Source organism: Anneissia japonica, unplaced genomic scaffold (genome assembly GCF_011630105.1).
Source record: "Anneissia japonica isolate Jap-2015-1 unplaced genomic scaffold, ASM1163010v1 scaffold287799_len804019_cov200, whole genome shotgun sequence".
NCBI lineage: Eukaryota > Metazoa > Echinodermata > Crinoidea > Comatulida > Comatulidae > Anneissia > Anneissia japonica.
Genome location: NW_022716884.1, coordinates 549,475 through 565,039, shown reverse-complemented (window position 1 = coordinate 565,039; position 15,565 = coordinate 549,475). Strand labels below are relative to the sequence as shown.

The following is a 15,565-nucleotide window of genomic DNA, read 5'->3' as shown; positions in this document are numbered from 1 at the left end:
CAAGAAACAAAACTGTAAAATACTTGTACAATACATTTCTGATACGTTAGCGGGGTCACCCCTTAAGCTCGGTTTCTTTAGAATCGCTCACCCTATTGGTGACGGTCACCGACAGTTGTCGGAAAGGTTGAATCTAATTCAACATTGCCAATCGAATTGGGGTGCATTCCCGATTACGTCAGGGCAGCAACGCAATCGGCAAAGTTGAACCAGGTTGAACCTTCCCGACAACTGTCGCTGATAGGGTGAGCCATTCTATGGAAACCGAGCTTAAATCTTTATCAAAGAATGAAAAAAAATCAGCATGTTTATATTTACAACTAGCAGAGAAAAAAAAGACGCTTAAAATTCTGACGTCTTCTTGCGAAAGATCTACTATAAGAATAATGTTTTATACTGTTTTACTTACTTTAGACGTGTCAAAATATAAAGAGATGACTGACCTATTTCTACAGTCAATATTAGACTTAACGGCAGCAGCGTTATAATGATGTGACGAAGTTCACTGAGCTATTTACAGTATCTAATTCAATGTTTTAATAACAACGGAAATACAAGTAATTGGAAATTAATTAAGATGATAACTTCATTCTGTATCTTACATTCAGAATTTCCATTCAAGATCCAAATACAAAAGCGATATATTTCAGAACAATTAAATTTGAAAATTCACAACAGAATCTGGATTGATTCTTTTGATATCATACTGTATTTCTTCAATATAAATATGTAGTATTTATTACTTAAATTTATATGCTTATTGTTATCATATTTTTCTTGTTTGTCAAATATTTACAGACCCTTTATATACAACTTCATTATTTCTATTATAATTATTATGATTATTACTTTATTATATTAATATTATTGTTGTTGATTATTGTTCACCACCTAGTTGGTATTGTTGTTGTTATTATTATTATTATTATTATTAGGCCTATTTTATTATGTATTTATTAATTATTATTAGTCATAGGCGAATGATATTCAGTAAGTCTTACCCACCAATGTTGGCGAGGCAATGTCAGTCTAACATCTCGCAGTAAATAGATAGCAATGATTCATTGGAGAAACATACATGTATTCTTGAAGACTGTCGAGGAATTATCGCATCTATTGAGTGCGTATCAGTTATATTCGGGCCGCGGAAGATCAAATACAAGAGACCAGTGTATCATTATCCTCGTTTAAAACTACTTCTTAGCCATATCAGTGTACCATATTTTTTTTATAGACTACCGGATTACAGTACATCAATCGATTCAAACTGCTACTATAAAAAATGACTCTTTCGCATAATGACGCCATGAATATTTCTGAGCCCGCATTTATAATGTTATGCTTTTTAAATATTATGTTAAAATTGTTGTCTCGATTGATGTGATGCTGCACGTAGTCCATGGCACCAATAATCCACTTACAAATACTTCTTTCAGTGTATTCCATCATGTGTTATACAGCCTTAGGTACTGTACAATGGCTCCCACAAGATGCTGGTTTTCTCAAACAACATTTTGAAAGTGGGACTCTAGAGTTCATTCCCCCATGCTTTAGAGAGATACTGCGACACTTTCTAAATTTAATTGACTTACATACACCCAGACCTATTTAATAACGCAGCAAGAATAACCTTATATATATGAAACATCTTACATGCAACGGGAAAATTAACTGTTCCATGAATTAGGTAAGATATTTTACACAACTACAATGGACATAATAATTAAAGTCTACATCAAACGTTTTGTATCTACTCCAAACAAGTGCAATTGATATCTCGGTTATTAACAAGAAGTTTGAATTAATCACAAAACATGTTTCTGTACTATGTAGACTATGCTAACGGGTAAGTTCACTTAAGTAATTGTGATATATGACTACTGCTAAACTGCTGCTACAGTTCGTAGCTACGGTGTTCACGTGTAGTTAGTCGCACTGGTAGTTGCAGTAGCAGCCGTAGTAGTAATTCCAGTGTGTTAAATTATGTCGGCTGCAGAAACAAAGACTCAAGAAAAATAAACAAAATAAGATATATTACGCTTTTCGCTGAAAATGATTAGCAGTGCAATTAACGCGCAGAATCACGTACCTTGTTGAGCCAATCATAGCTTAACACCTCTCTGACGTTCCTTCCATCACTACTGGCACGTGCAATTAGGCGCTCAATTTAGTTGACATAAAGATTCTTTATCTCTATGCAGCTACTCTACGATGCCTACTTAAACAAGCTATATATACTCGCTTTACATGACAATACCGCCTTAAGCCCTCTAGCTAATTCAACAATTCGCAATTTTCATTTGAGAAAAAAGTACAACTTCAATTCATGACCAAATCAAGTGTTCGTACCTATTATGACAATTTTACGTTTTGAAAATATGCCTTGTTATTGGATGCTACGAAACTATTAATACCAAATAATCGGAGGCATACTCGAATCAGAACGCAACAAGTTGAAGGAAAGGATGTTTTGTCTAATACACCGGTTTTATTTATTAAAACACATTGTTAAAGGTGATATATATATCTTGGGAAACGAGGTCATAAAACGAAGAAATCTTGTATTGGAACTGGATTTTTTCGAATGATCGCACATCATTTATCCTACAACATGGCTTTTTGCATTTGAGAAAAATTATTCCTAAAATATATTAGGCCGAATGATCGGGTTATATTCTAAAGTGTCAAGAAGTGTCAATTTCAGTTTATATTTTGATTATGATGACAGATAAATAGCACAAACATTTTAGTAATTGCGGACTGTATCCCTGTAATAACAATACATCTAGTTTAACCCAGAATTTTGATAAATTGGTAAACATATTCACATTTAAAGTGCAGAACCTGGTCACAAACACATGTGTTCCTCTTACTCTACAGGCCACTCCTCAAAGAAGTCTTCATGACAAGCAATGAGTTTCTGGAAGACGCCACATACAGTTTAATTGTTCAATTACTCGTTGTATGTGCAATTGATTATGTGAAAAACTTTCAACTGTTTAAAAAATAAAGAAATACAGATTGTCGTGATGACGTGATATTTTGTCTCTTTCTAGCTGTTTGTTCTTCATCCGTTTTATGAAACAGTTACAATGGACCTGTCCGCGAAGGTCCCCCTCTTGGATATTGTTGGATAAATTCTCACAAAAGGACAGCGTTAAATCAACAACACGTGTGTTTGTTAGCCAGGCGCATACTGTATTCCTGGCCCAGTTCTAATTGGATGGACAGTTGTTAGGTTCAGTTCTAATTGGATGGACAGTTGTTAGGTTCAGTTCTAATTGGATGGACAGTTGTTAGGTTCGATTGATACTCCGGAAAGGTCAATTTATTGGTAGTCTAAAGGATCTTGTCGTCATCAATAGTAGTTGTAGGTGTCAGGAAAGGTGCAGATTGTGAAAGTTGGCACAGAATTACTCTAATATTAAATGCTGACGCTATGTTATTTCTCTATGTTCACCACCTCTTAGCTAACAATGTAACTCGTCATAGACCTATAATTGTGTTGTTGCAGGATTGAAATTTAGTTACATACATTTAAAAAAAATTATTTTGCTTAATTATTTGAAGGAGAAATCTGTGGTTTCAAGATTAAATCATTGATTCTTTCCTCCAGCGATTTGTTAATATTACGACAGAGGCGTGAATAAGTTCAACGAACCATCAATGATGTTTAAAATCAAAACACATTCTGTTGTTTTAAGAGGAGAAATAAATTTAACTTGTTGCAGAAAACCTGTTGCCTCACATTTAAAGACACAAAACACTACACGTACCGACATTTTTACGATGTATGTAGTCAAGTAAAAAGTAAATCTAGAGTAATATTATTTAGTATTATCATTCAATGACCTGGGTAATATATAATGTGATGCACTTAAAGGCGCTGTTACCATAAAGTTCTATTAGAGTATTAATAGATAGCATTAACAAATATTTTGAATGTTGAACGTTGCAATAAATGCGCAGTTAAAAATATCGTCAAACATATCGTACGATATGATATTCCTTTTTTCTGAGAAGGTAACGTGGTATTTTATAATTTACGTCAAACGTTACTAAATATAGACTTTATGATAAATATGCAAATAAAAATAATAAAGCAATTGATTATTGGCAATCGTTATACATTTAACATATATTGATTATTGATAGCATTATTCGGGTTAGGAAGTTCATTATCAGATGTCACGCTTCAATAAGATCTGGAGCATTTACAAATGTTGAATGAGTGAGTCTGCCTGGGTTTCAAGAGCAGTATATTGAAACAGTTCACCTTTGAATTTCTTTAATAGTACCTGCAACATACTTCACCGATGCTCGGCTTTATAAAACAAGTTTATTATAACCTTTTAAGGCAAACTAGCACACTTGGTAAAAGCGACTCCTAAATGTATGGAAAACTGTACTGAAATGTGTCGGAATTGTAAAGCATTAGTTGCCTTTTTGCCCGCGGTGGCTTAAGGCACGTAAACGTTTTGTCAGTTTAATAAACTACAGACGTGATTTACATATTGTTTAAGTTCTCAATTTTGCTTGTCATGTAGTGCCGTACTTCGAAGAGCGTCAGTAATTATAGTTACTTTACGTTGCACGTTAATTAATTGTTATATTGTAAAGTAGCAAGAAACAATAAAATACGCATAAACCTGTTTATGAAGAATAGGCTTGAAACCCCAATGTTACATTAGGCTATAAACATTTTTGCTGTATTTTTGTTATATATATAACATTGTATTGCATTATGTATAATTTTTATATATAATTATATATTTTCTGTAATTTCATATTTATGCCACACTTATTGTAATAATTTTGTTTATATAACGTATGAATAGTATAACTGATGTTCAAAAATGATAATGAATGCTACATCAAGAATTAGCGCTGTTCCACAACGCATGTACAAATGAATGTAAACAAAATCACCTTCCTACAATTAGATTCGAATTCCCAGCAAAGCCTCATTTGTCCCGTTGTTTAAGGCGTCTGCATAGAGAGCAGAAGGTCCCGTGTTTGATTCCGAATGATTTTAATGCGAATTGTTTAATGTAATTTGCATAATGTTATAATTTTGCATCATTCAACAGGACAAATAGATTATTTGTAACCGCAAACTTCTAATGTGCTTAAGAAGAATGGTGTTCAACCAGTGTGTTATACCTGCCATGATATATGGTTCTGAAATCACCAAAAAGATCAAAGAATAGCTAAACGTAACCAATGAGAAATGGAAAGACGCATGTTACACATACGTGTATTCTAGACAGAATAACATGCGCAACAATAACTCGGAAAACAGGAAAATGTCAAAAAAGAAGTGAAGATGGGCTGCGAACGTGGTTAGAGCATGGAGGTTATTGAATAACACCTCCATGATTAGAGTAATGACAACAGATGGACAAAGTAAGTAGGCCTACCCTAATGGATACCCAGAGAAAGTAAAAGAAAACAAGACAGAAACAGAAGTGGACAGACGACCTGAGAATAAATATTGGTTTAGAGAAACATAGAAAGAGGTCGAAGATTTTAGAGGAGGGGTATGTGCAACAGTGGACTGATGGACCCTGAAGTAAGTAAGTAAGTAAACAGGACAATGTGGAAACAGCTTGTTACACCCTTCTGATTTTATTCTGTATCAATATGATATATATATATATATATATATATATATATATACTCTCTCTTAGCACCTAAACTTTGATATTTCAGTGCACTTTCAAAAACATTCATACACTGTTTTATGGCCACTTTATGCTCAGTTTCACTATTACCTTTTACAGATGATTAGTGGTAAAAAACAATATGTGGTTGGTGGGCCGCACACATAGGGTTTGTAAATTATTTCCGCGGGCCGCAAAAAAATAACTTGCGGGCCGCATGCGGCCACCTGTGATATAGGTATGTAGACAGACACCTATACACAAAGACAGATAGATAGACAGATAGACAGATTGATAGATTGATAGATTGATAGAGATCGATCGATAGAGATAGATCGATATATCGATAGATCGATAGATCGATAGACAGACAGACAGACAGACAGACAGACAGACAGGCAGGCAGACAGACAGACAGACAGACAGACAGACAGATAGATAGATAGATAGATAGATAGATAGATAGATATTAATTGGCATATAACATACATACCTGAGGTTGCCTTTGTTAGTTCCGTAACTGATGTGGTTACAAATCGCCTGAAACATCTCACGTGCTGTGCAGATGTTGCGTGCGTCAAATACCTGTAAATAAACAAAAATAAAACCACATTTATTTACACGTGACTCCACTGGCGTGTGCTAGCACAGAGTGTGCAAGGGTGTTTTTAGCTGTGAAACTACAAAATAAACAACATTAGGAATAATAATACGGACCATACAAAAAGCTATATATAAATGTTCACTTAATGGTACCTTAACACCAACGGAACATAAACGCAAACAAGGTCAATTAACTGTATGCGGATTGGAGATGGCTAGGCCTACATACAATTCCGATTTTTCCATGTGTGTCTGATGTAGTGCGGAAACGTAACGTATGGGGGGAGGGGTGAAGAAAGTAAATTATAGGGATTAACCTCTCCGAAGCCCGCTCTTTAAATACTGTTGCTAATCTTCTACAAAACGGCAGTGTAAAATGTACATAAACTCGTGCGTTTTTTAGACAACACTTTTGTGGGACAAACTCGTATTTCTGGCCCAGTTTTGATTGGTCAGTTGTCAAGATTGATTGTCACTCCGGAGAGGTCCATTTATTTTGACATTCAATTTAAATTGCGCCATACCAACCGAAGTATTCATTATGACACCAAAAACTGAGTGTGCCGTCTAAAAAGATACGGAAATCTTGTTGCGAATGTGCCTCAATGATGAGATTGTCGATTTTATATAACTGGTGTCAATACTGCCTTCATTAACGTGAGTGAAGCATGTCAATATCCTCAGTGAGGATATTATAGAGGTTACTGCAAACATAAGACATCTTGATTTTTTACATTATTTAAAGGTAGAAGATCATGTAAAGGATCGAATCGAGCCTTGTGGAAAATTGGGGTGGGCAGGAAGTCACCCATAAGCAACACCATCGACAACCACTCGCTGCAACCTAACTAAAGCTAAAAGCTATAAATGTTATAGAACTTGCATTTCACAAAGCCATGCTGACAGGATGTAACATCAGTTGTAAGTTGAATGTCAGGAGCATTGACCATGACAAAGAAGTTTCAGCAAGACTTTTATTCTAATAAGTAATCTAAGGATTCTTGCTAAAAACTGAATGAAAAAAATAATTTGCTTTTTCTTCAAATTGTCCATACTGTACGAGCTAGTCTACAGTTCAGCTCGTATAGTGTCTGCTTTACATTTTGTGCTTACGTCTTTCCCTGAGTTTCGCTCAACTTAAATTCAGGTTGAAAGCTTAAGTTACACCAGTAGTGAGGTTATGGCACTTCTGCTTAGGCTTTGAGTTCTATAAACTGGTAGATGCTAGGCAAGTAAATAAGCACTACCATTGTGAGAAGATGTACCAGACTATCCACATTATATTCGTAAATGCCCATAATATTTTTTAGAGACATTTAGGCCTAAGTAGCAACAGGATTATTGGAATAGCAATCGCTTGCAAGCAAATTAAGAAGAAATAAGACCCAGAACAACAATAAATGTTAATTATTATCGATATATGTCAGAGGGTTTTCTTTATTTTTTTTAGATGATTATGTGACTACAAAACATATCGTAAAACTTCGATTGAAGCCTTTACTTTGGATGGGCTTCTATTCGAGATGGGCGTCTTTTCGAGACTACTTTTGCAAAGTAAATAGTGGGGGGGGGGGAAGACTTCTTTTCACTTTTCAAAATGAATGCTGTAAATTTTGGGAATGACTACTATAAAAAACAATAAATAAGGCCACTGTAACATCAATCTGTATCATGGAGTGTATTAACCTAAACTACGGTATAAACCAAGCGTGATTTTAAATTATCTTTGAAATTCATGTATATACTGTACGGTACTATCTCGAAAAAAGGCCATGCTGTCTTGAAAAGAGGCCCATGGGCTTCTTTTCGAGATGGTCTTCTTTTCGAGGCAACTTTTGCAAACTAAAGAGGGGCTTCAATTTGAGATGGTCCTCTCGAGATTAAGTCCATTGGGCTTCTATTCGAGGTTTTACGGTATTTACATAGGCCTAAACATCTATGAGAATGTTGAATGATTTAATTAGTGCTTATATGTAAAGCATGTGAAGCTTTGCCCAGACAAAAAAAAAACTTGTATGCCCATATATGGTCATGATGTGCCTATATACGGTCATGATGTGATGTCATTATGTCCCTATTTAGGCATGTCACATGTTTTTGTCAAATGAAATTTGGATGTTTGGACGGGGCTTAATATCAACGTTTCAGCAAAAACTTGGTATTGGGATTTTTTTACGTGATATACAGACTCGAACACGGGCTTTTTTGATATCGGAAATTACATATGGCCTATTTTAATAAAGCAAACATTACGCCTAAACAAATGGTATAGAAATCTTTATGAAAAACAACAGTGTGGAAATTACACGTCGGCAACGATATTTTGAATCTATGATGAACTCTATTATTCATCGCAAATGGTAATACGACATTTTTTCATTTCTTATAAGACATCTCATGTCTAACATCCATTTTAAAATCCATTCTATCATATTTTATTATTACTTTGGAAAATTTCAGATTTTAAAAAGTAGATCACGAGCAGTCATGACTGAGATTTAGTTTTATTCGTTCTTTGAACCAACCATTTGATAATAAAACGCCTTCCCCATTACTTAAAAATGATTTGTAGCGTATCTACATGCCCTAACATGACACACCGACAGTGTTATGTATTCGGTGCTTCGTTCAAGATGTGTGAGTAGAAATACAGTATATCCAACTTTTTGTAAAACCTCTATTATTTTCCTTTACAGTTAACAATAATTGAGGAATTAAGATTACATCTTCTGTTTTTCTCCGTTCATTATTGTTGCCGAAAACACGTGTATATTGTTAATCTTTGCTTCAGGTACTTAAAAGACTTTTTGTAAATCAGTGGCGATCGATGACAAGTTGATTAAATAAGTATGCTTTGGAAATGAATATATTGTACTATAATATGCAACGACGGTGAACTACCGGAGCAAATGTTTGCATTAATGAAAATAAAGCATGTTCTAATAGGATCTAAATAGAATGTATCTTCTAGATAAACCCGTTATTGTTTGCAGAATAGCTTTGTATTTTGGATTGACGTTAACCATTTGAAACTTTTTCTATTGGGAAAAAAAATTTCCAGCGTTACACTAAGTCATTAAAAAAAAGGGGAAAAAAACCATTTTAACAGAAAACGAATACAACATAATGAAAAAAAATCAGATCATTCGTTATCTGTATATTGTTGCTCCTATAATTCAAAAAAAGTTTCGACGTCATCATAACATGATTATAAACCATTTAAGCTTATTACGCCAATTGTGTTAATCTGATACAATCTATTCACGCTAATAATGAACTGCTAAGGAATTGACTACTTGTAAAAAGAAGTAATTTGATCTTGACGGATCAATGTGTGGAAGGTGTCTTGCGGGGTAAAAACTCGCATTTCAAATGTTTTCTTTCAAGAGTCACTGCACTCATTGATATTTTTGTTAATAACAAACATAACATAATAATTCTCTTTTACGATTTGCTTTTTGTGAAATGTTTAACAGAAAATAATGCTGACACAAAGTAGACTTAAGGAGCGCCCCCAGGTTTTCAGACAAATCTTCAATAAAATTCATTTAATTCTAAAATTTCTAAACCGAATGTTTGGGAGATACAAACATTAATAATGGATACATCATAGTAAAACACTGAACACATCATGCCTTGCCTTAAGACTTGCAGATGTATGCCTATGCCAACGGTGATATTATTGCTGAAATTGATTTGTCATTTTGATCTGTAAAGAGGTTTTCTCATGGGTTCCCATTAAAATTATTGTTAGGGACCCGCATTCACCATTTTATTTAAAATGTATCATGCAGAGTTCCTAATCATTGTGACTGGCTTTGCGATACAGCACGTAGCCACCACGTAGCCTTATATACATACGTGCACGATGACCTTGTGCGTATTGTACGTACAACTATGATGTACCTCGAGCGAGAACAACTTTATTATATATATATAATATGTATATATATATATATATATATATATATACATACATACATACATACATACACACATACATAGGCCTACATACATACATAGTAAGCTTGTACATCTTTAGACCACAATTGGCAATTAACTAATATTGTTTACAAAGTAATATTTTTTTTAGTTCGACAACCAAGTCGCGCGTCGGTCTTGGGGGTGAGGTGGGAAGTAACTAATGATGACCTATGGTAGAAAGTATTAGTACAATAAATATTTTATTTTGAGAGACAGACATTCAAATTATTATTTATAAAATAATTATCAAAACTACTATTTAGATATTGATACATAATAATAATGGAATAATTACAATAGTGGTTTTATGGTAGAGGATAGGTCAAGCTTGTACATTTTAGACCACAATTGGCAATTAATAAATATTGTTTGGAAAGGCAAAGTAGTATTTTTAATAAAATCCATTTTATGATGCATTATGTGATTATTATTATGATTATTATTATTATTGTTATTATAATTATTACTATTTTTATTATTAATAATATTATTGATTGTGATTATCTTTATTATTATTATTGTGATTATTATGGTGGTAATTTGATGACCTTTGGTCAACAAGTAAAAAAAAAATGAAAATAAGAAACAACTTTTCTTTGTACACATTCATTAAGAGATGTTACTGAATACCTTATAATGATATACTGTAATGGTATTTGTGAGTAAATGACCTTTGGTCAACAAAAGAAAAAAAAGTAATATTTTTCGTTCAACAACCAAGCCCTGCGTCGGTCGGTGGGGGGGGGGTGGATGCTTGTCCGACATGAAGAAATTCCCCCTGACCCCTTTCCCCGCCACTGAGACAATGTACTGTTGAATTTTTACAGAATGAATTCATCTAATTTGGTATTCTTGAATGTTTACCGAACTAGTGTACATTCGCATCTTCCTCTGGATTGACATCGTCTTGTGAGGATTGTTCCTGAATAACTTTCTTCATCCAGCTTAAATCTCGTAACGTAATTGAAATTTCAGATTCAATGAAATAAAGTTCAATTATCGACAACGCCGGCAGGGAGTGTAGTGAGGGTTTCCATTTAAAAAAAAAACCAAGAACACAGATTCAGACCGCATTTTGCTGTCTCTATGTAGGTTAAATACCTCAGTATTTGATATATACAACGAGTCATTACGATAAAAATGGGGTCTAGAAACAACACATTGGCTGCTTCTTCAAGAAATTGATTTTAGAACACGACTTCGACGTCGAAAGAAATATGATTAGCATTAAGTCGCGACATTTTTCAATTAATTCTGACGGCTGTCTTTGTCAATATGAAGGGGCCATTTAGTGACGTCATATAAATTGACGTAGGCCTGTTAGCTAATATTGAAATATATTGGTATTTTTCGCACATAAAATATGATATAATGTAGGTCAGATCAGAAAATACAATAATTGTACAGCTAATTAATGGCTTATTTAGTGGCACTGGATTTTTATAATCAAGATTATTTACCAACGGAAATATTGTTAACATTTTGGTCTAAGGGTTACCTACTATTGCTTAATTGAAAACGTCCAGATTGGTTTTAGTCGTTTGAAATATCAGTTATAGGCTTACCGTTTAAAAAAAATCCTAATAAATCGCAGATTATACTAGAATCCTATATACTGTATGATCCGTAAATCTACGAAAGTGCCTATGCTTGCTGTAATTTTTCTCTTCCAATTTCTCAAATTCTTAAAAACATCACGGGATTTCTGCCTAATTAGGCATCCTGTATCAATTAGCGAGTTCTTATTGAATGTAATTAAACAAAATGAAAAAAAAGTTAAAATTAAAAAATATATATTTATTGTAAAATAATATAAGCCTATATTTTAGGTATTAAAAGTTGGTTTGAAGTGGGTTGTCCGGTCCTCCACTGCTTGCAGCAAATTATAATAATAATTATAATATTAATAAGATTTATAATGCGCACATATCTATTGCAGTAGTGCTGAAGGCACAAATAGATCGTAATTGTGTAGTGCGCATGCGTATTATCATCATACGCTTTTTTATATATATAAATGGTAAACGTAAATTTATGAATTTTTATGACTTACATAAGCGAGCTTTTTGTGTGCATTTATATTTAGAAACAAATGAACATTTAACAAAAACAGATGACTTTGATTGTATTACAAGAAATTCGAAATGCTAACGAGGCCGACTCCCAAAACGAAAAGCATCATTTTACTAATAATAGCACTGAGTGATGTAGTTTAAAACTTACTATTAATCCACGGAGTACCAAAAGCTAAAAATACGCATCGCCTACCACAGTGAACCTTTATGTGCCAACCTTTGAAATGTTTTTAATTATGCCATCTGTATTATCTTGTTCCGATGAATTGTTATTGTATGTTGATTGCACTGTTCATTTTAGTTAATCCCAGCCAATCTTCCATTGATTAGAAACAGATTAAGACCAATTTACATAATGGGGAAGGGGTAACTTTCTTGGATCCTGAGACCCCTGGGCTTCACACAAATGAAATGTTTCGAGAAGAAAGGATTGAATAATAATAGTGATCATATCAAAATAATCTTTTTCCGTCCTAATGCTAAAATATTAGTCCTGCAGAAGAAAGAATAGAAATGACAAGACAACGAGTATTGAAGTCATAAGATCCGGGCTAGAAGTGTCCTAAGAAGCAAACCAAATCACGGTTAGGTTTTTTTTTTATCGTATACATAATAGCATATAATCAACGAGTGTTTAATAAAACATTATTATAAGATTATATTAAAAGTTAGGTCAATACATTTCTGCTGAAGTTGATGATGATGACGATGAAGGTAAAGATGACAAAGATGATGATGATGATGATGATGATGATGATGATAGTGACAATGAATTACTTAGATGATCATTACAATAATGAAGATAATAATGAAGGTAATGACAGTGGTAATGATGATGATAATGACAATGATGATAGTGGTGGTGTTGATGGTGATGATGATGATGATGATGATGGTGATAATGATGATGATGATAGTAATGATAGTAATGATGATGACGATGAAGATGGTAAGATGATGGCGATTCAAATCTTAATTCAACTGATCTCATCAAAACATTGTAGTGTATCATGTTCAGTGTATATCCCTCTTGAGCAATGCACACTCCTCCTCTTTTTGACTCCTCAGCATTACAGAAAAAGAATCACAGAAGCCGTTTTTACAGAGCCATCTTAAGACATATAACTGTCATTAATCTAAATAGTATTGAACGCAAACTGACCGTCATGTCAAACTGCTGGATACATCAACGATTTGTGATTCTAATGCATTCAGCTTAAGTAGAACTTAACCCTTGTGCTATCGATTCCCTATGAGAATGTTATCAGACAATCTTCCGAAAGCAATGATAGCATTTCCAACATCAATTCCCGCCAAAATCCTTCGTGTAAAAAGACAACAATCTCGTTCCTGTTTACTTCCTTCATTAAAAACATATCAGACATATAATTTTATGTTGAACAAGGAAGGTAATCATGTTAAAGAAAGTCAGGTGAATACAGCCCTGTATTATACAAATTCGTACAACCGAAGAAATGCATAAAGAAACGATACTTACATAATATAAAATAACAATATATGATTTTTAAGTACCGGTACCGCATGGTGATGAAAGCGACAAATAGACAAAGCCCCATCAAATCATTAACTTATAGACATAGCCAAACATATAATTTGCTATCTTTTTAATTGTTATATTTACGATGCAGTTTTAAAAGTATATAGGTAAAGTGATTGTGACGTACATAAACAATACTGTGTACGTATAGCAGATCCAACATCCGATTTACTCCCATTGCTGGACCACTGGCAGTCAAATTGAACGAATATGAAATTATCATGTCACGCGTAAGCCAAATTTAAATTCTTAAAACTTTGTCAGATGATCCTGCTTTCATTTTGTATTGTTATTTTCCATGGCATTCCTCTAAAACAACATTATGCTGTTCATGATTATCGATAAACTTGTATATTATTGATGTGATTAGTTAATTCTATAGTTCATACGAGTGAATTTACCTGCAGTTTTGTCCACTGTATTCTGCCTATGCATCTAGGTGCATTTCTCCAGGCGGTCTTAGCCCCAAGCATAAGCTCGGTTTCTGTGAGATTGTAAGTTCCAGTTTTCTCAATGCTGCCCTGAACTTCTGCTAACCGATTCTTATGGGCTGGTGATCCAGTTCTGAAACAAACACAAGTATACCTAAGTTAGTCACGTTCTCTCTTCATGCCACGATATAGTAATCTGTGTCTAATCAACTTCTCTCGTGGTATCACGATCTAAGCCTGTATTAACATGTAGACCTATATATCAATTGTGTTTAAAAAACATTTAATGCCTCGTACTTATTTATAACAAAGCAAAAAAAAAAATACAATTGCATAGATTCAGCTATGAATTATGTAGGGCCAGTGTGTAAACTGATTAAAATGATTACCATAATGACAATAATAAATAGGCCTAGTGTGAGAGCATTACATATATCGATTTATGATTACAGATACTGATCTATAATAGTTGTATAAAAAGTATATGATTTGATTTATTAGGTCTTTAAGATACTTAAACGTCGTTCCTGGTGACTGGGTAATAATCCCAAATCTAAACATTTTTGCGCATCTGTGTTGCACAGATGCACCGCCTGAAATAAAAGCCGAGTGAGGCGGCAGAGATAAATATCAACGAACAAGATTGACGTGTTTCCAAAGATAAATATAATTTATTCAAAAAAATATTTCGACCTTATCTTCAGAACTCAACCACATATCTGATTTATACTTCAATGATCGAGGCATTTATGAAGTACAGAATATTTTACCTTAAAATGTATTAATATCATATACAAAATCAATACATGCGTGTTCAAAATGTTTTACAAAAAAGAAATAGAATAACTAAAAATGAATTCAGCTCAAGGCATATCATTGTGAAAAAGTGTGAATAGACAGAGTGTGTAATAAAAGTGCGAATAGCAACAGTGGTTCTTGCGCATTTCTAGTTTTAAGTATGCAAACCAATCTACACCAATTCAAAATTAAAGGGCTTATAAGTACCACACCCATTCGCTCGGTTATCGTGCTTTACAACTGTGTTATACATCTGTTATACCAGAGCATTCATATTACATTATTATGACTTCTCCCTGGCTATTCTTATTGTAATAATGTAACAAGGGAAGATGGGCGTTGCATTTTAGTTTCGATTTCACAGTATATAAGACAAAAAGTAATAAAGATTGTTAACCTATGGGTTGTCAAATCTAAACAAACGTATAGCTATTGTTATTCAGGCGACTGACT

The 15,565-nt window shown here is 33.7% G+C and overlaps 1 protein-coding gene across 1 annotated transcript in view; it reads right to left on the bottom strand.

Moving 5' to 3' along the window:
- LOC117110033 (nitric oxide synthase, brain-like) overlaps positions 1 to 15,565 on the bottom strand; it is a gene marked incomplete in the record, with an annotated part of 78,565 nt that overhangs the window by 47,416 nt on the left and 15,584 nt on the right. The window contains 2 exon segments of the mRNA XM_033252599.1: positions 6,157 to 6,248; positions 14,285 to 14,447. Of these exon segments, the coding sequence (XP_033108490.1) occupies positions 6,157 to 6,248; positions 14,285 to 14,447 (255 nt within the window).